The sequence below is a fragment of the Babylonia areolata genome, chromosome 35 (genome assembly GCF_041734735.1).
Source record: "Babylonia areolata isolate BAREFJ2019XMU chromosome 35, ASM4173473v1, whole genome shotgun sequence".
NCBI classification, from domain to species: domain Eukaryota; kingdom Metazoa; phylum Mollusca; class Gastropoda; order Neogastropoda; family Buccinidae; genus Babylonia; species Babylonia areolata.
In genome coordinates, this window is record NC_134910.1 from 2,673,682 (window position 1) to 2,697,579 (window position 23,898).

Consider the following 23,898-nt stretch of genomic DNA (forward strand, 5'->3'; position numbering starts at 1 on the left):
TAACTAAACATTGTTGGAGCTGAGATATGAACGGAAGAAAAACATTAACTAAACATTGTTGGAGCTGAGATATGAACGGAAGAAAAACATTAACTAAACATTGTTGGAGCTGAGATATGAACGGAAGAAAAACATTAACTAAACATTGTTGGAGCTGAGATATGAACGGAAGAAAAACATTAACTAAACATTGTTGGAGCTGAGATATGAACGGAAGAAAAACATTAACTAAACATTGTTGGAGCTGAGATATGAACGGAAGAAAGGCATTAACTAAACATTGTTGGAGCTGAGATATGAACGGAAGAAAAACATTAACTAAACATTGTTGGAGCTGAGATATGAACGGAAGAAAAACATTAACTAAACATTGTTGGAGCTGAGATATGAACGGAAGAAAAACATTAACTAAACATTGTTGGAGCTGAGATATGAACGGAAGAAAAACATTAACTAAACATTGCTGGGGCTGAGATATGAACGGAAGAAAAACATTAACTAAACATTGTTGGAGCTGAGATATGAACGGAAGAAAAACATTAACTAAACATTGCTGGGGCTGAGATATGAACGGAAGAAAAACATTAACTAAACATTGTTGGAGCTGAGATATGAACGGAAGAAAAACATTCACTAAACATTGCTGGGGCTGAGATATGAACGGAAGAAAAACATTAACTAAACATTGTTGGAGCTGAGATATGAACGGAAGAAAGGCATTAACTAAACATTGTTGGAGCTGAGACCTGAACGGAAGAAAGGCATTAACTAAACATTGTTGGAGCTGAGACCTGAACAGAAGAAAGGCATTAACTAAACATTGTTGGAGCTGAGACCTGAACGGAAGAAAGGCATTAACTAAACATTGTTGGAGCTGAGACCTGAACGGAAGAAAGGCATTAACTAAACATTGTTGGAGCTGAGACCTGAACGGAAGAAAGGCATTAACTAAACATTGTTGGAGCTGAGACCTGAACGGAAGAAAGGCATTAACTAAACATTAACTAAATATTGCTGGAGCTGAGATCTGAACAGACATTAACTAAACATTGTTGGAGCTCAGATCTGAACGGAAGAAAGACATTGACTAAACATTGCTGGGGCTGAGATCTGAACGGAAGAAAGAGAGGGTTAGCTCTCTCCATACGAACGGCGAAAGAGACAACGTTAACAGCGTTTCACCCCAATTACCATCATCAAAATATTGCAAGTGGAAGGCTCTTATACTGAAGACGTGAATGTTGACAAAGAATAAGATTCTGACGACGGAAGCTGAAGGTTGGGTCATTCAGACACCCACTGGACATCCGAGGGCTCTGTGTAGTGGAGAAGAGAGGACTGGCCGTACTGAGTGAGTTAAACATTGTTGGAGCTGAGACCTGAACGGAAGAAAAACATTAACTAAACATTGTTGGAGCTGAGACCTGAACGGAAGAAAAACATTAAGTAAACATTGTTGGAGCTGAGACCTGAACGGAAGAAAAACATTAACTAAACATTGTTGGAGCTGAGACCTGAACGGAAGAAAAACATTAACTAAACATTGTTGGAGCTGATACCTGAACGGAAGAAAAACATTAACTAAACATTGACAAGCACACGAAGGCCAAGGAAAAAATACTGTTAGGGTCATCACCATGATAAATTGCGTTTTCTTTCATAGTAATGGAATGAATTCAGTTGGGTTTGTATTCTGGGTGGTTAAGGCGAGGGTCTGACTAGTAAGGACATGGAGGAATATTGATAAAGAGGAGTTATAGGGATATGGATTTAACACTTTCACCGCCAGTCAATTTAGAGTACAAAATTCCCTTGTGGTATAAACACAGAAAAGACAGTGACTAAGAATAGCTGGGGATTCCCCCTTCGATGTAGAGAAAATATGGCCTATCCCACCACCGAACATTAAGAGCAGTAGGTTCATGGATAACAGACCAATGAATGGTCACCTTTCAGTGACATGGGTCCTCTACCACGCCTGTGTATAAATGCGAGCTTGGCGATGAAAGGGTTAAAGGATTAAAGGGATTACTGAGCAGGCCAGGGACGTATAAAGGCCTGCCACAAAACGTTTTATTCTGTTTTATTACAACAGTTAAAGAAGAAAAAGAAAATAAGAAGAACATCGTTCCCCAAAAAGACACAAATTGGTGAATGTTTGTATTTGTATTTGTATTTCTTTTTATCACAACAGATTTCTCTGTGTGAAATTCGGGCTGCTCTCCCCAGGGAGAGCACGTCGCTACACTACATACAGCGCCACCCATTTTTTTTGTATTTTTTCCTGCGTGCAGTTTTATTTGTTTTTCCTACCGAAGTGGATTTTTCTATAGAATTTTGCCAGGAACAACCCTTTTGTTGCCGGGGGTTCTTTTACGTGCGCTAAGTGCATGCTAGCACACGGGACCTCGGTTTATCGTCTCATCCGAATGACTAGCGTCCAGACCACCACTCAAGGTCTAGTGGAGGGGGAGAAAATATCTGGGCGGCTGAGCCGTGATTCGAACCAGCGCCCTCAGATTCTCTCGCTTCCTAGGCGGACGAATTACCTCTAGGCCATCACTCCACGGAGTACGACATACACATTATAGAGGACAGAGTAAACCATAGCTTGACTTAACACACTACAACTATGTCAGTCTCATATATACTGAAAGTATTGTGGGTCAGTGTAAAGGGGGTTAACCACCAAAAGTTGAGCAGTCATAACATCAATATATGAAACAATATATCATAATATAGGTGGCTTTTATCATAAATACTGGCAACCTAAAGGATAACAATAGTAATGTCACAGCACAATACAACATCTGGAACGAGTTAGCGTAACTATGGCTTGGCCACTCAGTGGGAAGACTAAATGGATGGACTTTTTAAAGTTATCTGGTTGAACACAAAAGCCTAAAAGACAGCAAAATATTGCCCGTGTTCTAAAATTGTGCTGCTCAGTTGAATGCAGGTGTGTGTGTGTGTGTGTGTGTGTGTAGCAGACAGCTTCCCCACTGAACAGGCAGTGTGTCATGTTTGCATTAACATTTAAACTGATGTAACTGTACACTTTGGCTGATCGGTATTACAGCTGAAAGATCAATATATCATCCATCCTGGTGGCAACACAATGGTTCCAAACAAGTGGAGATGACAAACCACACCGTGCATCTCTCACTGTCAGGCTCGGAAGAACAAATATAACACTACCTCGGGGCATAGCATGGAAACATGAACATATTCTATCAGTGTCAGTGTCAGTAGCTCAAGGAGGCGTCACTGCGTTCGGACAAATCCATATACGCTACACCACATCTGCCAAGCAGATGCCTGACCAGCAGCGTAACACAACGCGCTTAGTCAGGCCTTGAGAATAAATAAAGATTTTTTTTAATGAAATAAAATAAATAAAATAAATTAAAACAAAATTAATTAATTAAATTAAATTAACAAAACAAACAAACAAACAAAAAACCATAAATAATTAAATTAATTAATAAATTAAAAAGAAATAAGTAAATAGATAAATACATAAAAGAGAACTACTACTAATAATGATAATATCTATAAGGCGCAATAACTTGATGAAGTCAACTGTAAGCACACACAAAAATTAATAATAATAATAATAATAATAAATAAAATAAAATGAATAAGTGTTAATTGTTAATAAATAATAAATAAATAAATATTTTTTAGGATATTCTATGTCAAACATTATAGTGAAAACTGAAACTCAGCTGACAGACCTTCAACACACTCTAGTGACAATGCAAATAACGTACGAGGATCGATACACTTGGCTCTTAGCACATAACACGTAACACTGTACTCACAGCCACACTCTTCAAGCAGGTGAGACTTCAGTGTGAAGCCACACAGGGCGTGCGTGAGGGGAGACACATTTTCTGACCTGTGTCAACGCTCATCACGCTTTTTATACTGGCCACACGAACTGCAGAGACAGTGCTATGAATGGCCACACGAACTGTAGAGACAGCGCTATGAATGGCCACACTAACTGCAGAGACAGCGCTATGACTGGCCACACGAACTGTAGAGACAGTGCTATGAATGGCCACACTAACTGCAGAGACAGCGCTATGAATGGCCACACGAACTGCAGAGACAGCGCTATGAATGGCCACACGAACTGCAGAGACAGCGCTATGAATGGCCACACTAACTGCAGAGACAGCGCTATGACTGGCCACACGAACTATAGAGACAGCGCTATGACTGGCCACACGAACTATAGAGACAGCGCTATGACTGGCCACACGAACTATAGAGACAGCGCTATGAATGGCCACACGAACTGCAGAGACAGCGCTATGACTGGCCACACGAACTGCAGAGACAGCGCTATGAATGGCCACACTAACTGCAGAGACAGTGCTATGAATGGCCACACGAACTGCAGAGACAGTGCTATGAATGGCCACACTAACTGGAGAGACAGCGCTATGACTGGCCACAAGAACAATATAGACAGCGCTATGAATGGCCACACGAACTGCAGAGACAGCGCTATGAATGGCCACACTAACTGCAGAGACAGCGCTATGAATGGCCACACTAACTGGAGAGACAGCGCTATGAATGGCCACACTAACTGGAGAGACAGCACTATGATTGGCCAACCGAATCGGGATGTACAGGTTTGAAAATGTAGCAACCTGTGTAAGTTAGCACACGTTCAATGACATATTTTAAACTATCTCCGAACCGATTTACGTCAGATTTGTTGCAAATGAAGGAGCTCATCACAACCTTTTTAATAAATATAATATGAAGTGTTATGAAAGACTAATTTGTAAACTTCATTGATATCAATTCTAATCAAGCCTCTGGAGCAATATCTGTGTCTAAACTGAAATGAAAATTGCATAGAATCGGGAGAAATGTAGATGATGTTAATATAGGTTTAACTCACTCAGTACGGCCAGTCCTCTCTTCTCCTCTACACAGACCCCTCGGATGTCCAGTGGGTGTCTGAATGACCCAACCTTTAGCTTCCGGCGTCAGAATTGTGGTATTCTTAGTCAACATTCACCTCTTCAGTATAAGAGCCTTCCGCTTGCAGTATTTTGATGATGGTAACTGGGGTGAAACGCTGTTAACGTCGTCTCTTTCGCCGTTCGTATGGAGAGAGTTAAAGAAGGCTGCACGACAAATATAATTTATAAAATAGTGTGTGCAAGAAACACAACTTGGCAGGTGGCCTTTCCTAGACATGTGGAGGCATCAGCTACTGTGACGATATTGCAAATCTTCTTGTATATATCTGACCATCATAATGATGGGGGTTTTAGGTTAATCAACAAGTGATCACATATCAACAATTAGCATTTACAAATGTGTCAGAAAGAGATTAAAATGACAATATTTTTCAACGTGAATCGAAACATACAGCTAACAAAGAATTTGATTAAATGTAATGCATTTTCTATCAGTTTAAGTATATGTATAAAGTGAAACATAGGCAGTGGCTGATACAAACGTTTGGTTTCATAGACTATTTGGACTTGTTTATGTGAATTGGCTTGTTTGAATTTTTGAACTCTTGGAGCCATTGTCTCCGTGCAGGTCAGGTGTTGAAGGCTATAGTGCGAACGTGTTATCTGCTATGGTTAGTGAGTTTGTAGTCGCTGTGGTGCTAATAATAATTATCATCATCACCATCATCATCATCATCATCATCATCATCATCATCATCACAAACATTATCATAATGATAATAATGATGATAACAATAATAACAATGACATTTTTATTGCTATCATTATTATTATGGACATTAAAAATGCACTCTCCCTTAATAACACAGTGGCCCAGTGCACTAACAATTAACATCGATACCGCAGGGCAATATAAACAAGACTTATCAACAAGGCGAATCAAATGTATCATTGACAAAACACACACACACACACACACACACACACACACACACACACACACACACACACACACACACACACACGTGCGCTCCACTCCACAGGCCAACACCAACTAAACATCTGTGAATCCAGATTTGCACAGATGTCTTCTGAGGCCACATTTGTACAGATATGTTCTGAGGCCAGATGTGAACTGAGATTCTGTTTCTGGATAACAATTTTGGCAGGGAAGTCTATTCCAGGTGACAGGGTCAAGGTATGAAAAGACACACTGTCCTTGTAATTTCTTTTTTTTTTTCTTTTTTTTTCTTTCTTTTTTTTATGACGTGAATCAGCAGTTGATCGCTATGAAAGTGATACAACATAAGGCTGGTCAGGACCAGACAAAAACGGAGAGAACGTACCAGAAAAATAGTATTGAAACACATGCAAAAAAAATTGTAATCAATTCTCTGAGGAAGAGGAAACCATTGGAGTTTAGGCAGCAGGAGTTGTGTGGGTGTCCTTGGAAAACTTGAAGAGAAGATGGGCTGCAGAATTCCGAACGTTCTGAATTTTATCAATCGAAACAGTTGGATGATCTTGTTAAAACCTTCACAGACATACTGTGCAATGGTCAAAGCCAACGAATTCTTCAAGTTCAAACAGAGCAAATGCGCTTTGAAAGCTGATGAAAATTTGGGACAAAAAAGGTGAATGTGTTTTACTGACCTTCCTGCATACTTTTGACAATGATACGAAAAGTGTGTGTGTGTGTGTGTGTGTGTGTGTGTGTGCTCGAAGATTAACGATGAATATCGAATAAATGTTTTTGTGGTTGTTGTTTCTAATTGCAGGAAAATGATAACCCTAATGCCACACTCTGCAAAGTGCCCTCGCTATCACACAATGAACCCAACAACAAAATTATTACAATTGATACCAAGCTTGACATAATTGCGTCACCTGTGCCGCTTGTGACCTGTCCCTCAAGGCACGTGACACACGTAGCGCTGGCTTGTGAGCTTGACAGTCTATGCATGGAGAAACCTGAGAGTAAATACATGTTACAAACTGCGATGTGCCGAGCCTCCCCGACTCAAACTACTCCTTACTTCAGATGTGAATACGGTGAATATGTGCCGTACAGTGTTGTGTGTGACTGGCGTCAGGACTGTGGTGATGACAGTGATGAAACGTTTTGTCAGTTCCCACCCTGTGCGGAGAACACGTTCGACTGTGGCCAGGGGCAGGTCTCTCTCTCTCTCTCTCTCTCTCTCTCTCTCTCTCTCTCTCTCTCAGTTCAATTGTCTTTAGCAGCATGATATGAGATAAGGCCTACGATAGTCAATGCACAAAAGTTGTTTTTGTTTCATCAATAACAGTGATGTTCTAGTTTCATAGGCCATTATTGATATTTTTTGTGTTTCAGTTTCGTCTTTTCTTCTAATACTCCTCGTTATTTGTTTCTTATCCTTATTCTTTTGTCCGTCGTACACGTTTGCCCACACTTGTGATGTAGCTGCCTTCCCACTCCTCTTATCAGTCTCAGTGTCCAAGGAAAGGCTGCTGGTCATAGGGGAGGCAAGGTATGTCAACTGATCGACAACTTCAAGTTCATAGTCATGAATGGTCATGATCGGCGGTTCTGTAATCTTTCACAGGATGTTCGTCTTTTTTTTTAAGACTGATGGTCCACACGAAGTTCTTTCAAACCTACAAGAAGCAATACATGATAGACTGGAGTTTCTGTTCAGTGTGGGTCATGACTGCTGTGTTATACAGCTTTGATCCGTGCTGCACATGCGTTTATCTTGGCTCTGAGGTTAGCGAGGTTCAACCGCCTGTTGTCTGATCTAGTTCACAGGCAAATTCATTCTGCTGTGGTGTTGGAGTATGTGAGGGGTACAGCAAATAAAATTCAGAAGAGTGTGGGAACTAGAACAAAGCCTTGTTTAACACTGCATTGAATGGCAAAGTGCTACAAGGTGCCGCCATTGAACTGTACTGTCCCCTTCATGTTCGTGTGGAAAGACTCAACCAGGCTCTGCAGTTTTCGTGGGCAGCCAACTTTTGGGAGGGGTCTGGAAAAGTTCTTCCCTGCTGTCCATGTTGAATGCCTCAGTCAGGTCAACAAAGATGACGTAGAAGGGCATCTGCTGTTCTCTATTCTTCTTCTGCAGTTATTGAAGTGAGAAGACCATGTCTATCACGAACCTTCTGACCAGAAAGCCACACTCTGACTCTGTGTACACATGTACTGTAAGATGACCAGTTCAACAACTTTTACACCGATGCTTCACTCTGATCAGTACTTATCAGTGAACTGTGCTCCTGGTAGTCCTGGGAATCTGTAAGTTCTTCTCTGTTGGTGACTGCTAGCACACAGCTCAAACAGCTGTTGCACGTTCTCGTTCATTTTGCCCGCATTGAAGCATGATCTGTTCCCAGTCTGGTTAAAATCACACAGGTGAACAAGCTGTTCCTTGTTGGGGGTGCATCGAAGCTGGGGTGTTCTCTCCAGGCCATGGGTGTGGGTTCACAGATGAGTGATGTGTGGTGTGGGGTCAGATGAAATTACATATGATGTATGTAGGACAGACCGTTGCTCGTGCAGCACGCTCACCCTCTGCACGGCACTGATGGAGGCAGAGGAACAGCAGGCTGCTACACTCTGACACCAGTACAATCGCAGGAGCTGTCAGAAAGAGGTTGCAGACAAACACGAAGTGCCGTTGGGGCACCAACTCTGGATTTTCCCCCAAGATTTGTGTTTACTATCATAGCCTTTTAGCATCTTCCTCTTCCTTGTTAAAAAAAAATGAGGACATCAGAGTATGTGTTTATCATTCATGCATTATAGATAGATAGATAGATAGATAGATAGATAGGTAGTTAGGTAGTTAGGTAGGTAGGTAGGTATAACTTTGAATTTGCTTTTCGTTTGTTTGTTTTCTTAAGCTGACTTTTCTTTTTGTTATCCATTGCTACCATCTCTCTTTGGTGTTTTCAGTGTGTAAGTCTCAAACAAGTGTGTGATAATATAATCAACTGTCAGACAAAAAATGATGAAATGAATTGTGATTCTGGCATTTCTGGGAAAACGATTTTTAATGTTTTAAAACCACCAGGTCTTGTCAATTTTGACAAACCTGGAAGTTTCTCTTTAATCCCTCTTCCTGGAAACACAACTCGATGCCCAGACTCTCACTTCCAGTGCCCTGGAAATGGTTACTGTTTGCCTGTATACACCAGGTGCAATGGTATGACTGACTGTATCGGACATGAGGATGAAGCTGGGTGTGATGAATTCACATGTGAAGGGCTGTACCGATGTCGTGGTAAAGACCGACAAATCTGTTTACACAATGACCATCTATGTGACGGTTGGCCTCAGTGTCCACAGCAGGACGATGAACTGATGTGTGGACTGACTGACTCTTGTCCTGATCAGTGTGTCTGTTATGGACCATCATTTACTGACCGCCTCGTCTTTCAGCCTGACACTTTCCCCAAGATACGTTATCTGGAGGGCAGGGGGAGTGGACTGACCTTGGATGTCATCACAAATCAGACCATGCTGATTTATCTTGGTGCTGGAGCATGTGGCTGGAGAAATCTGAGTGACATACATCTGCCGAATCTTCATGCATTAGATATTAGTGATAACTCAATACACTTTGTCAATTTTAGTCACTTTTCACAATTATCCAAACTCAAAGAATTGGATCTTTCTGGCAACCCATTATCTTCTGGAATTTCAAGGAATGTCACACATCAGCTATTTAATTCCCTGCGATTGCTAAATCTCTCTCGGGTTTTATACAACTTTACTCACTTAGATGCTTTCTCAGATGCCATGCCATACATTGAATTCATAGACATTTCCCACAGCAGACTGAGCTCTCTGCAAGGAAGACAATTGTTTACGAATGTCAAGAGATTTTATTTGCAAGGCTGCCATGTAACTGATTTCAACCCTGACTTTTTCAAAGAAATGGATAAGCTACAATGGCTGCTTGCTGACAGCTTCAAACTTTGCTGTCCTGTTGTGTTACCTGACAGTTTTGTGGGAAAATGTATTGCACCACAGGACGAAATCTCCTCTTGTGATAATTTGCTGAAATCCGGCTTCTATCAAATCTCTATTGTCATATTTATCATAGCTGCAATATTGGGCAACTTGTGCAGCATTGCATACCGTGTACGGTCACAATCTAAAGTTAGTTACAGAGTGTTTGTTATTCATCTGTGTGTATCTGACTTTTTCATGGGAGTTTACCTGCTGGTAATTGGACTGGCTGACCGTGTGTTTTCTGGTACCTACCTCTGGAATGAATCTTACTGGAAACGAAGCACAGCATGCAAGATGTCTGGATTTATTTCCCTTTTATCTTCTGAAGTATCATCGCTTCTCATTGGCCTGATCACCCTGGATCGTTTTCTGGTCATCCATTTTCCTTTCAGCCGTCTTGGTTTTGGAACCACATCAGCTCACGTGGCCTGCACTTTCAGCTGGGGAATAGGGGTAATACTGGCTTCAGTCCCTTTACTCCCTCTGGTGTCCCACTGGGAATTCTACAGCCAGACAGGCATCTGCATTCCTCTGCCCGTAACTAGAACTGATTTTCCTGGTCGCACTTACTCCTTTACTATAATGATTGTGTTTAACATGATCATATTCCTATGCATTGCTGCAGGCCAGGCTCTTGTTTACTGGTCAGTCAGAGTCAACAGTATGTCAAGCTATAGCACAAAGAATAAAGAAAACATCGTTATCAATGACAAGACCGTATCTAAAGAGGCCACAATTGCTCGTCGCCTTCTGGTCATTGCCATGTCAGACTTCCTGTGCTGGTTTCCCATCGCTGTCTGTGGACTCTTAGCAAAGCTGGATGTCGCTGTCCCAGGGGAGATCAACACAGCAATGGCTGTCTTTGTGCTGCCATTTAACTCAGCTCTAAATCCCTTTCTTTATACATACACTATTGTACAAGAAAAACGCCAAAGAGAAAAAGAAATCAAATTGCAAAACCTTATAAATGCACAGATCAAAGTACAGATGGCTGGTTTGAAACGCTAAACTGATTCATGCAATTTACAATGCATGGGCAAGTGTTGGTTTTACCTGTAATAAAATTCGCCATCATCACCATCATCATCATAACAAAACTCTGATGGATAGACTTCTCAACCCAGTAGAGCACAGTGTCACACGTCTGTGATGGTAGAAGGAATGGCTGTGTGCCACTGGCCATATACTTCCCGCCCCAAGCTGTTCAACTATCTTGCAAGTAAGGTGCTGACCTCTCACTACCTGCCCGCTGTACTGGTGCATGGAGCTTAGGCCATGGTCACTCGAGGGGCAGGCTGTAAATGGCTAAAAGAAATAGAAAAAAAAAGGCGTTACTTTAATTGTATGATACACATTGGTACGTCAAAAGAAAGAACACATGTTTCTAGGCAGAGGATCTTCAACTGGACCTCACAAAACGTCCGTGACTGACACTTAACTTCACAGGCTGAACATCGATGTGGCGATTGCACTGGAGACAAGGTTGGTAGGTAAGCATTCTGTGACAACGAGACAGTGCACTATCGTCTGGCAGGAAACTAAATTGGGAACCCATGAAAACGTGTGTGGGTTTTGCTGTGATGAACTCACCGCTCATAGCTACCGTGCAGAGAGAGGGAGAGAGAGAGAGGGAGAGAGACACTGCACACTGGACACTGGACAGTGGAATTATTTATTGTCATTGCCAATGAAGAAAGGTCTTTTGACAAGGGGGCAACAACATAAATTCATATATTTTAGCTTCAAAACAACAACAAAAATATATTTGTTCTCTGAACGCTTCAGTCAGCTTAAACCAAGAAAATATGCAATACTTGGAAACACTTAAGTCACGCCCTGACAAAAACTCAACGAAACATAACTAAAGAAAACAAAAATGTAATGATAATAGAATAACAAAATAAATGGGGACTGACTCGACCATCCATTCAAAAATATATCAAACCAATACATACTGCCTCAACAATACACTCAAGTATGCAATGTTATGTTTTCTGTTTTGTCCAAATAAAATAGCAACTTCTGAGAGAGAGAGAGAGAGGGAGGGTGTGTGTGTGTGTGTGTCTGTGTGTCTGTCTGTCTGTCTGTCTCCCACCCTGTCCATGTATCTCGTTCTCTGCCAGTGATACGCTCTGGTCCAGCTTCCTCAATGCAGAGTGTGAAGTACGGGAAACGACTCGTATTCTGTTGTCATGAGGAGTTGTTTCCCTTAATTCAGCTTTGCCTGCTCTGTCAAGCTCTGTGCATTTGCTTGGTCCCTTTAAGGGGAAATTACCCTTTAGCATCGATATGTATTTAATTGTTTTGATATCGTTGTAACGCTGTACATGATGTGACAGGCACTTGAAATGGAACCCCCAAGGAAAGAGGAGAGTGGGCAGACCTGGAGAACTACCTATTTCACAAAAATGCCTATTAAGTTTATCAGGAGACATATTGCTGATCTCCCATCTCCCAGATCAATATAATTATGTGCAGGGAACACTAGTTGAGACAGACAGAACAAAAATACTGCTTCAAACTGTGGATGTAACACCTATGTACATTATGTTATATAATTATGAGAACAAGGAAACAGTAGCTGGGAACCATCCTATTGCTGACTGTCCTTAAACCCTTTAACCAGAGAGGGTTAGCTCTCTCCATACGAACGGCGAAAGAGACGACGTTAACAGCGTTTCACCCCAATTACCATCATCAAAATATTGCAAGCGGAAGGCTCTTATACTGAAGAGGTGAATGTTGACAAAGAATACCACAATTCTTTCTGACACCGGAAGCTAAAGGTTGGGTCATTCAGACACCCACTGGACATCCGATGGGTCTGTGTAGAGGAGAAGAGAGGTCTGGCCGTACTGAGTGAGTTAGGATGCAACTTGGGCAAGACAATCTCCACTATGATCAGATTCTAACCCAGATATTCAGGCCACCTATGCTTCCTCTGTTGTTCTGATGGTCATCGTCGGACATGACTGACTATCATACATACATGTACATAATTATATCATAATATATAATTGTATGTTTTGATTGATTGATGATAGGCTTCTTGGATCCGAGGATCATTAAGAAGATGGTCCTTGATGACAAGCTGTCTGGTGGCAACGTAGGCCGATTCTTGAGCGGCAAACCATGGGCAAGGAATCCCGCAATAGATCAGTGGTTAAAGCGTTGGACTTTCAATCTGAGCGTCCCGGGTTCGAATCTCGGTAAGGGCGCCTGGTGGGTAAAGCCGGCCGGGATGGAGATTTTTCCGATCTCCCAGGTCAACATAAATATGTGCAGACCTGCTAGTGCCTGAACCCCTTTCGTGTGTATACACATGCAAAAAATCAAATACGCACGTTAAAGATCCTGTAATCCATGTCAGCGTTCGGTGGGTTATGGAAAAAAGAACATACCCAACATGCACACCCCCGAAAGCGGAGCACGGCTGCCTAAATGGCGGGGTAAATAAACAAAACGGTCATACATGTCAAATGTTTCACGTCTGTCCGAGTGTGTATGTGTGCATGTCTGAAATCTAATTTGAATAAAACAGGAAACGAATGATGAGCGCCCAATGGAAGCCGTCAGCCGGCTCTACCCAGGAAGCAAGCCTGTTGTGCAAACACGATGACCCCGAGTTTGTAAAGCGCTTAGATCTTGGTCTCCGACCGAAGGTAGGCGCTAGATAAATATCCATATCAAATGTATCAAAAGGACGGCTCTGGAATATTTGACAGATTGATGTGTTTGTTTTCTTTTTTCTTCTCTCTCTCTCTCTCTCTCTCTCTCTCTCTCTCTCTCTGTATATATATATATATATAGATAGATAGATATAGATATATATATAGATATAGATATAGATATATATACCCTTGCCTAAAGAAGCTGTTTTTACAGCGAAAATTTGCTGCTTTTCAAGAATACAAGTTTTAAGACATGAAGAGCCTACTGTTGTTTATGTATATAATTTTCTTTTTTTACCGATCTTGGTATTTACCTCAGTGCTTTCTACAAGGAGCGGAGCCCAGGACACGAAGAGAGTGTGAACTATCTGTGTTTATATATATATATATATATATATATATATATATATATATATATATATATATATATATATAATCCTTGATCGGACAGACAAGTATACCTATAGATGAACGTTCAGTCTGCATTATTTCGAGTAGCCTACGAGAAAACGTTTGACAGAATTGGATTTGTCCAAGTGATTGATGGAGTTTCCCGTCAGTCCGACGGATGAGTAGGCAGGCAGGCTTATCTGTTGGTGTCTGTCCTCATATGGGAGAAGAGGCCGATTCTGGATGCGCAGCACTTCCCACAGGTGTTGCAAGGGAAAACGTCTCCAGAAGTTGAGTCCTGCTTCCTTCGCTCACGCTTCTCCTTAATGGCCAGCGTTCTCTTGTTTTCAAACGTCTTTATGCCACTAGAGCACAGCATCCTCTAGCGACAGCGGTCAAGGGCATCAGTTTCTCAGGAAGCAATGTCTATGTCACAGGCTTTGAGGTTTGTCTTCAAGGTGTCCTTGAAGCGCTTGCAGGGTCTTCCAAGTTCACGGTGGCCTTCCTTCAGCTGGCCATACAAGAGCATCTTCGGGATCCTGCTGTCTGTCATACGGACAACGTGTCCTGTCCAGCGTAGCTGGCATTGGATCAGCAGGCTTTCTCTAGGACCTGGAGGTTGGAGACCCTGTCTTGCCACTTTATGCCGAGGATCTTTCGTAGGCATCTCTGGTGAAACTGCTCAAGTTGTTGAATGTGACGGCGATACGTCGTCCATGTTTCACAGCAGTACAACAAGGTGGTCAGCACAACAGCTCTGTAGGTTTTCATCTTGGTGCTGAGCCTGATGCCTTTGTTGTTCCACAGCCTGTTGTTGAGTCTGCCATAGGCGGAGCTGGCCTTGGCGATGCGCAGCGTCACTTCTGTATCAAGGGCTCCGTTGTTGCATAGGGTGCTGCCCAGGTAGCAAAACTTGTCGACTGACTTGATCTCTGTGTCATTGATCTTGATTGCAGGTGGGGGGGGGGGAGACACTGGCGTTCTGTGAGCTAGCCGGTTGGTACATGGACTCGGTCTTGCTGAGGCTGATGGTGAGTCCAAAGCGCCTGCAGGAGGTTGAGAACCTGTCCATAGGATCTTCCACAGACCATGGTGGTTCACCGTGTCGAACGCCTTAGTCAGGTCTACAAAGACCACGTGGAGCTCCTTGTTCTGCTCACGGCACTTCTCTTGCATCTGGCATCTGGCGTACAGCAAACACCATGTCACATGTTCCCCTGCCTGAGCGGAAGCCGCACTGTGCTTCAGGGATGACTGTGTTGGAGACATGGTCAACCAGTCTGTTCAGTATGATGCGGGTGAAGATCTTGCCGGAGATGCAGAGGAGAGAGATTCCACGGTGGTTATCGCAGGATGTTTTGTCTCCCTTCCGTTTGTAAATGTGGACAATAGGAGCATCCTTGAAATCCTGGGGGCCTCCCCTCTCTCCCAGATAGACTGGAACAGGGTGGTCAGGTTGTTTGTCAGCACCTCGCCTCCATACTTGTAGATGTCAGCCTGGATTCCATCCGTTCCTGGTGCTTTTCCTGACGTTGTCAGCTTCAGGGCCTTCTGAGTCTCGACCTTGGTGGGAGGGGCAGCTAGCGAGTCATTGACTGGTAGCTGTGGGAGGGCTGCAATTGCCTCGTCAGATACGGACGAGTCCCTGTTGAGGAGGGTGTTGAAGTGCTCTGCCCAGCGGGCAATGACGTCTTTCTTGTCTGTCAGGAGGGTGGTCTGGTCCGAGGCTCGGACAGGGGTTGATCCTGTGACTCTCGGCCCATACACAGCTCGGAGACCATCATGGAAGGTCTTCATGTCGGTCCAGCCGCCGTGGCGAAGTGGTTAACGACGCAGACTGACGGCTGGGAGGACGCGGGTTCGAATCCCAGTGGAGGTGGGGTTTTCGGCCCGTGGCCGGCTCCTACCCAGAGTTGAGTGTGCTGTGGGCTTAAATGGGGAGACTGGGACCACACAGTTGACTGTCATCCACTTCAAGGATGCGTCTTTGGGTGTGTTGCTCTAATTACCTGACCAACACTGCAAGTGTCTGTATCTCTCGGGCCTGGTTAACGCCGGATATCATTATGACAGGAAGCGTAGAGTACAGCCTTGTCAAGCAGTCCCAAACCAAAGTGGACCTCCATAGCAACATCGTCATCATCATCGTCATCCTCCTCCTCCTTCATCGTCATCAACATAAACAAAATAGTTTCAAAGTCTGTGGCATTTCATGCCCTGCTCTCATGGTGACCTTAGTTTCGATACCCCTCCACTTCCGTGCTTGGGGTGAGTCCTGTCAATGTCGTCAGTGTCGGCAGATTCATGGGGGGCTGTTGTTTGAGGGATGTGGTGGCGGTCTCCACTTTGGGAGGGACGCTCACTTAGTCTGGCTCCGCGACTAAGCCATTATTGTCGTTAGTAGGGGGCTTAGCAGGTAGTGTCCTAAGTACGTTAAAACAGAACAGGCACCACTGAACACTGCCGAAGTGACTCAGCAGCAGTGCAGGGTCTCCTCAGGTGTGTGGCCTCCTGGCGACCTAATATCGATGGTTCCCTGCGGACTGCCGACGCTGGAACTGCGACGGACGAACCCGGGTGTGGTCGTGTATGGGGGGAATCTAAATGAGTGGCGTGGGAGTAAGACCAATGAAACGGTGCAGATGATGGGGCAGCAAAAAAAAAAAAAAGGTCTTCATGTCGTGAGCATCAGCAGCGGACTGAAGCTCTTTGGACTTTCTATCCCTCCAGGTGTTCTTCATCTCACGCAGCCTCTTCTGTACGAGTTGCTTGGTTTGCAAGAACTGGTTCTCCTTCCTCTGGCAGTCTTTATCGGAAATGTGATCTGATGCCGTATATGCAGTGTCTTCAGGAGCTTGGAGATTCCAGAGTCGTTCTCGTCAAACCAGTCTTTGTGGCTCCTCTGTACAAAGCCGAGTGCGTCAGCTGCTGCTATGTACACAGCATCTCTAAAGGTGTTCCATACCTCTTCTACATCAGTCGATGCAGGATAGCTGCTTGGATTTGCTGCTGCAGCACGTCCTTGGTGATAGGGAGGCAGTGGATGTTCAGCTTCCTAGGGGGTTTCTGCCTGGCTGGTTGGAGCTTGCGTGCAAGTCTGATGTTCATCTTGCTACACACCAGGCGATGGTCCGACCAACAGACTGCTCCTCTCATGCAGCGTGTAGTGGAAACATCACCTCTGTCCCTCTGCCGAACAATCACATAGTCCAGCATGTGCCATTGCTTGGAGCGGGGGTGCATTCATGTGTTCTTGTACTTGTCCGCTTGTTGGAAGAGGGTGTTGGTGATGGTCAGTCCATGCTGCGCACAGAGTGAGAGCAAAAGCAGTCCATTGGAGTTGCACTTGCCAGTGCCATGCTGTCCTAGGACTTTTGGCCACGAGGAGAAGTCCACGCCGACGCGGGCATTGAAATCCCCAAGGATGATCAGCCTGTCCTGTCTGTCTACTGCTGAAATGGTGCGGCTGAGCTCCTCGTAGAAAGCTTCTTTGATGTTATCAGGGTTGGTCATCGTCGGGGCATAGCAGCTGATGACTGTGGCGAAGCGATCCTTGGACAGCTTCAGACGCAGGGTCATCAGCCTGTCGTTTATCCCACGTGGAAGGCTGTCAAGCTGTCGTGCAAGTTTGGTTCGCATGGCGAAGCCCACGCCTGAGGTTCTTGGGGTGCCATCTGGCTTCCCAGTGCAGTAGAAGGTGTAGCCCCCTCCAACTTCCTCCAGCTGGGTTTCACCCACAAACCTGGTTTCGCTCAGGGCTGCTATGTCCACCTCGTAGCGATCAAGCATTCTAGCAATGAGCGCTGTGCGTCTTTCTGGTCTGTCGTATCTGTCTAAGAGGGTGCGAACATTCCAGGCAGCCAGAGTCAGGGCATGACTCCTGGTTCTTTTCCTCTGTTGTTTTCGACCGCTATTGCTGGATATCCAAGTAGGTACGGTTTCCTAATAGGTACTAGGTGAGGCAGGCTTTGTTTGGGGATCCTTTTATCTCCCCTTCCCCATGTGGGGAGAGCAGTGCTGTCCCTAAAAAGGGCTGCTCTGACACTGTGGGAGGATACGGGCGCCGCATCTGCCCCAGTCTACGGCGGACGACCATCACCCCACAGCCGCCTGTGTGCAGAGTCGTGACTAGGAACTGCCAGCAGCAACCTCTGCCTGTCCCCGTTACCACTTCTCCATCGCCGCAGGTCTTGGGAAAGCTGGGTGTTGAAGGGCTAGCTCGTCGTTCCGACATTAGCATGGTTACCTGACCAGCACAGGTGACTTTTTTTTAGTGAGGAGGAGTTGTGCAGTCCCTTCCCCACTCTCTCGCCTACCGACGCTCACAGTCCCACAGGTGCAGATACTGCCACGTGTAGGACGGCCTCAGCAGGTGCAGGTTTTTTCTTTGGAGCTCCGTCTCCTCGGGGGACTTGCAACCAAGGATAAGAGTTCCCCCTGCCCTTTGGTCATCCTCTTCCGCCTTCACAGCCGTTGGGAAAGGTTTCCTCCTCCGCCTGGTCCATCGTTGGGAGACTTCACATGCGGCAGGTAGTACTGGGTTACATGGTACCAGTAGCAAGGGTTATGCCCCTGACCTGACTACCAAGTGATTACCGTGTATATTAAGGCCCAAAGAATAAAGTTTCACCATTTTGTTACGATTTATCGATGCAGAAAAGTTGTGGCAAAGACAGGGAAAGAGGGAAACTTTGAAACTTTGATAGACCTATATTACTATCGTGAAACGAAATACTGTTCAATGCGGGCAGCTTTAAAAAAGAAGGGCTCCGTTTCCAGCACACAACTTTCGTTTCGACAATCACTAGTTTCTGACATTGAGTAAAACTATGCATAGTTTTACTCATCGCTATGCATGTACTTGGTAACCCTCTTCCCCCCTCCCCCTTTCACCCCCCCCCCCCCCCCCCCCCCCCCCCCCTTCTGCCCTCCTCGCCTCACCACTTCCTTAAATACCCCCCCCCCCTCTCCATCCCCGGCGTTTTCGATTTTTTTTTTTTTTAATTAAATCTAAAATTTTTATTCTTATACCCCCAGGGATGAGCAATGATCGCTTTGTCTTTGTGGGAAGGAAAAGGGGGGAAGGGCTGGGGGGGAGGGAGTGGGGGGTGGTACTTAGAGACAAATAACTCAAGTCACATCATAGCTTTAATGTGGGGTTGATCCAGCGATTTGTTTGTTTGTTTGGGGGGTTTTTGTTTTGACTCATCGAAACAGAGCCATCAGGAGAAGGTATCGCCTTAGGTGCAGTACGGCGGAGTGTCACGAATCACACACGTGACGCTCGCTGTGACGGCAGACAGTGAGGGCCCCGAGGTATGTATGACAGGCTGCCGACGATCGAGAAACTGTCGCCGCGTGTTGCGCTTAGGATAAACAGGACTAAAGTCAGTCTTGGTGTGGGCTCTGTGAATCTGGAGACATTACAGAAGACGTTGTGTGTGTGTGTGTGTGTGTTGGGGCTCATGTAAGTTTATTTGTATTTGATTGTGCTTTCATATCTGTGAAACTGCATGTTTGTTGTATAATCTGTTATGCGTGTGTGCGCGCGCGCGCGCGCGCGCGTGTGTGTGTGTGTGTGTGTGTGTGAATGTATGTCAATATTATTATTAGTAGTAGTAGTAGTTTTATGTATTTATCTTTCTTTCTTTTCTTTTTTTTCTTTTTTTTTTCTTTTTTTTTCTAATTAACTTTTTTATCTTATTTTATTTATTTATTCATTTATTTATTCATTTATTTTTTCTCAAGGCCTGACTAAGCGCGTTGGGTTACGCTGCTGGTCAGGCATCTGCTGGTCAGGCATCTGCTTGGCTTGGCATCTGCCTAGTAGTTGTGGTGTAGCGTATATGGATTTGTCCGAACGCAGTGACGCGTCCTGGAGAAAGTTAAACTGAAAGTATATCGTATCGTATTGTATCGTATCGTATCGTATTGTATCGTATCTGCATTACATTACATTACATGATATGATGTGATATATGACATGATATGATATTATGTTATGTATTGTTATATTATTATGTTGGATCATATTATATTATATCATATTTCCGTTTCAGATTTCTGCCTCCAAAAACATTTTATTTGAGACACGTCAGGTATTTTGTATCTGACTGTGTTACCATGGCAACTGAGAAAGAGAAAACTGAAAACGAGCGTCTTCTTGGTGGAGAAGATGGAAAAGGCAGTGAGTTCTTTTTGTCTGATTTCATCTCTTTCTTTGTTTCTCAGTATTAAGACATGGCAGTGTTGTTTTTCTTTGAAGACGAGGAAATAGAGCAAGTAAACAAATATTGTTATTTGGGGAACACATCCACATCAAAGATTAGCCCCCCAAAAGGGGACAAAAAATCTTGTCGTGAAAGGCAAGACGGCAACTCTGAGCGCTGTGAAGGCTTTCAAAAAAATAAAATAAATAAAATTAAAAAAAACATATTTATATAGCGCTGAATCTTGTGCAAAGACAAATCAAAGCGCTTTCGCAACAGTCATTCACACGCATGCGTAACTCTAAATTTTGAAGTGGCAGGGAAGGGAGGCTATTTTGGGAAGAGGTGGGTTTTAAGGCCAGACTTGAAAGAGCTGAGTGCGGAGGCCTGACGAATAGAAAGAGGAAGTTCATTCCAATCGCAAGGTCCAGAGACAGAGAAAGAACGGCGGCCAACAGTCAAGTGTTTGAATCTGAGTGGACCCGAAGCCGATCGAAGAGAGCGAGATGGAGTGTAGAGGTGAAGGCAGCCACAGAGATAGGAAGGGGCAGATTTGTGAATACACTTATAACATAGAGTGCCGATCTTTTACTTTATTCTGTGTGAGACAGGTAGCCAGTGGAGATGTTGCAAAAGAGGAGTGATGTGCTCAGATCTTTTCTTTCCGAAGTCATTTGCAGTATTTTCACAATGTTTGATGTGAATGAATGCTCTGTTTGCTCTGTTGTATGCATGTGAAGTGTACAGTGGGGGGTATGAACAGACTAGAGAACATAAAAAATAATTTTTAAAAAAGTTCATTTACTAGCTTGTGAGCAGTTCTTTGGAGTGCCAGTGAAAACATCAAACGAAATCGTTTATGGTGATCTTTGTACATACTCGATATTTGTAAACTCATTCGTAAATGCCATAAGGTACTGGGTTAGAATACTATAAATGAATCAAAACGGATTGCTATACCTTTTGTCAGATGTTGCTTGAATTAAATACACACAAAAAAAGAAAAGAAAAAAAGAAAAAGGAAAACGGTCTTGGGCTTTCCTTATTAGGTAAACTTTGTGTACAACATGCTTTAGTCTTGTGCGCTTTGTGTAATGAAAGAGTTTCTAATTATTTTCAAGCAAAGACTTATATAAACATGTTTATTCCAGAATGGTAGGGTACCGGAAGTTATGTTTGAAAAAGATTATTTTTTTAAAAATCACAGAGGCCGTTGACTATTGTTTCACAGTGGCGTTGTCACAGGCCAGATTTAATGTACCTCCTTTAAATGATAATTTCAATAGATACAACCACTTTCATTTTCACTTTCTCAAGGAGGAGTCACTGCGTTTCGACAAATCCTTACACGCTGCACAACATGTATACTCATTACAAGTGGTTGTATAGTGAAGTGGTGGCCTAGAGGTAACGCGTCCGCTTAGGAAGCGAGAGAATCTGAGGGCGCTGGTTCGAATCACGGCTCAGCCGCCGATATTTTCTCCCCCTCCACTAGACCTTGAGTGGTGGTCTGGACGCTAGTCATTCGGATGAGACGATAAACCGAGGTCCCGTGTGCAGCATGCACTTAGCGCACGTAAAAGAACCCACGGCAACAAAAGGGTTGTTCCTGGCAAAATTCTGTAGAAAAATCCACTTCGACAGGAAAAACAAATAAAAAAAACTGCACGCAGGAAAAAATACAAAAAAAAATGGGTGGCGCTGTAGTGTAGCGACGCGCTCTCCCTGGGGAGAGCAGCCCGAATTTCACACAGAGATGTACACATACAAATACAAATGTCTTAGGCGGCATGCCCAACAGCAGAACAACCCAACGCACGTCGTCAGGCCTTCAGTGCGTGTGTGTATGTTTGTGTGAAGGCCCAACACTCGGCTTATATCACAGATTGACATAAGTTTACATTTGGGCCAACAGCAAAGTGAGAGCTGTATTATCAATGGTTTCTCCAGTCAATGGGAAACCATTTACAGCTTAGTCTTTTGTGAAGGACTATGACTCTCAAACTAGGAGGCAAAATTGCACTGGCTCTTAGTGCTGCAGCACTTTCTCTGTCTGTTTATTTATCTATCTAATCATTTATTTCTCTACTTACTTATTGACTTATTCATTCATTTATTTATTTATTCATCTATTCATGTATTTATCTATCTGCTTACTTATTTACTTATTCATTCATTCATTCATTTATCTATCTATTTATTCATCTGTTTACTTATTTATTATTTATTCATCTGTTTATTCATTCATTCATCTATTTATTAATTTCTCTGCTTACTTATTTAGTTTTCTATTCATTTGTTGTTGTTTTTTTGTTTTATTTTGACAGGCTCGTGTGGCTTGCAGGCCCGCTATGTACTGGCGTTCTGGTCCTTCATGGGCTTCTTCAACATGTACTGCCAGCGAGTCAGCTTGAGTGTAGCCCTGCTGGCCATGGTCAACTCTTCCCAGTCAGCAGACCTCGACTCTGCCAGTGCCAGTGCCAGTGCCAGCCTGGAGTGCCTGGACCACAGTGACAACACCACCACCAACAGTACCGCCGACACTGGCGTGAGAGAGAGAGGGAGAGAGAGAGAGAGGAGGGGCTGGGGGGGGGTGGAGAGAGAGAGGGATAAGGGGGATATAGAGAGAGAGGGAGAGAGAGAGTGACGGGGGGAGGATGTGGGGTGGGTGTGGGGAGGTTAGGGGGAGAGAGGGAGAGAGAGGGGGGATATTGAGAGAGAGAGACGGGGGAGGTGTGTTGGGGGTGGGGTTAAGGGAGAGGGGGGGGGGATAGAAGGGTAGAAGGGAGAGAGAAGGGGCAGAGAGATGGGGAGAGAAAGAGGGAGAGAGAGGGGGGGGGAGAGAGGGGGAGAGAGGGGAGAGAGAGAGGGGAGAGAAAGAGGGGAGAGAGAGAGGGGAGAGAGAGAGGGGGAGAGAGAGGGGGGGAGAGAGAGGGGGGGAGAGAGAGAAGAGAAAGAGGGGGAGAGAGAGAGAGAAGGGAGAGAGAGAGGGGGAGAGGGGAGAGAGAGAGGGGGAGAGAGAGAGAGAAGGGAGAGAGAGAGGGGAGAGAGAGAGAGAGAGAGGGAGAGGGGAGAGAGAGGGGGGAGAGAGAGGGGGGGATAGTAGGAGGTAGACTGAGACAAGACAAGACAAATGGTTTAACCCGGTGTGTGTGTGTGTGTGTGTGTGTGTGTGTCTGTCTGTCTGTCTGTCTGTCTGTCTGTGTGTCCGTGGTAAACTTTAACATTGACATTTTCTCTGCTAATACTTTGTCAGTTGACACCAAATTAGGCATAAAAATAGGGAAAAAAATTCAGTTCTTTCCAGTCATCTTGTTTAAAACAATATTGCACCTCCCTGGTTAGGACTTTTCTTCTTTTTTTCTATTTTTTTTTAACCCGAAGCTTTACAATAACAAATACAGAACACATTTTAACGATTAATGTTTTTAAGTGTATCACTAGTGAGTCTTGAAGGCCTTGCCTTTCTTGTCTTTTCTATGCAGTAACTTTTTGTATTCACGTCTAGCTTCTTCTGTATTCATCATGAATTTCTTCGTCCGAGGAGCGGTTAAATCTTCTTAACAGTCTTCTAACATTTCTTTTATTCACCAAACATTCTTCATAATGCCAATAATTTGATCTCTTCCCATTATTTAAAGAGACACGCCTTTTCATACACTCAGCACACTCTCTCATGCAAT

At 44.0% G+C, this 23,898-nt stretch overlaps 1 protein-coding gene across 1 annotated transcript in view; it reads left to right on the top strand.

Annotated features, from left to right (window-relative positions):
• The first annotated feature begins 20,246 nt into the window (after nucleotides 1–20,246).
• LOC143277759 (sialin-like) overlaps nucleotides 20,247–23,898 on the top strand; it is a 24,000-nt gene continuing 20,348 nt past the window's right edge. The window contains exons 1-2 of the mRNA XM_076582661.1: nucleotides 20,247–20,288; nucleotides 22,560–22,751. Of these exons, the coding sequence (XP_076438776.1) occupies nucleotides 20,247–20,288; nucleotides 22,560–22,751 (234 nt within the window). The remainder of the gene's footprint in view (nucleotides 20,289–22,559; nucleotides 22,752–23,898) is intronic.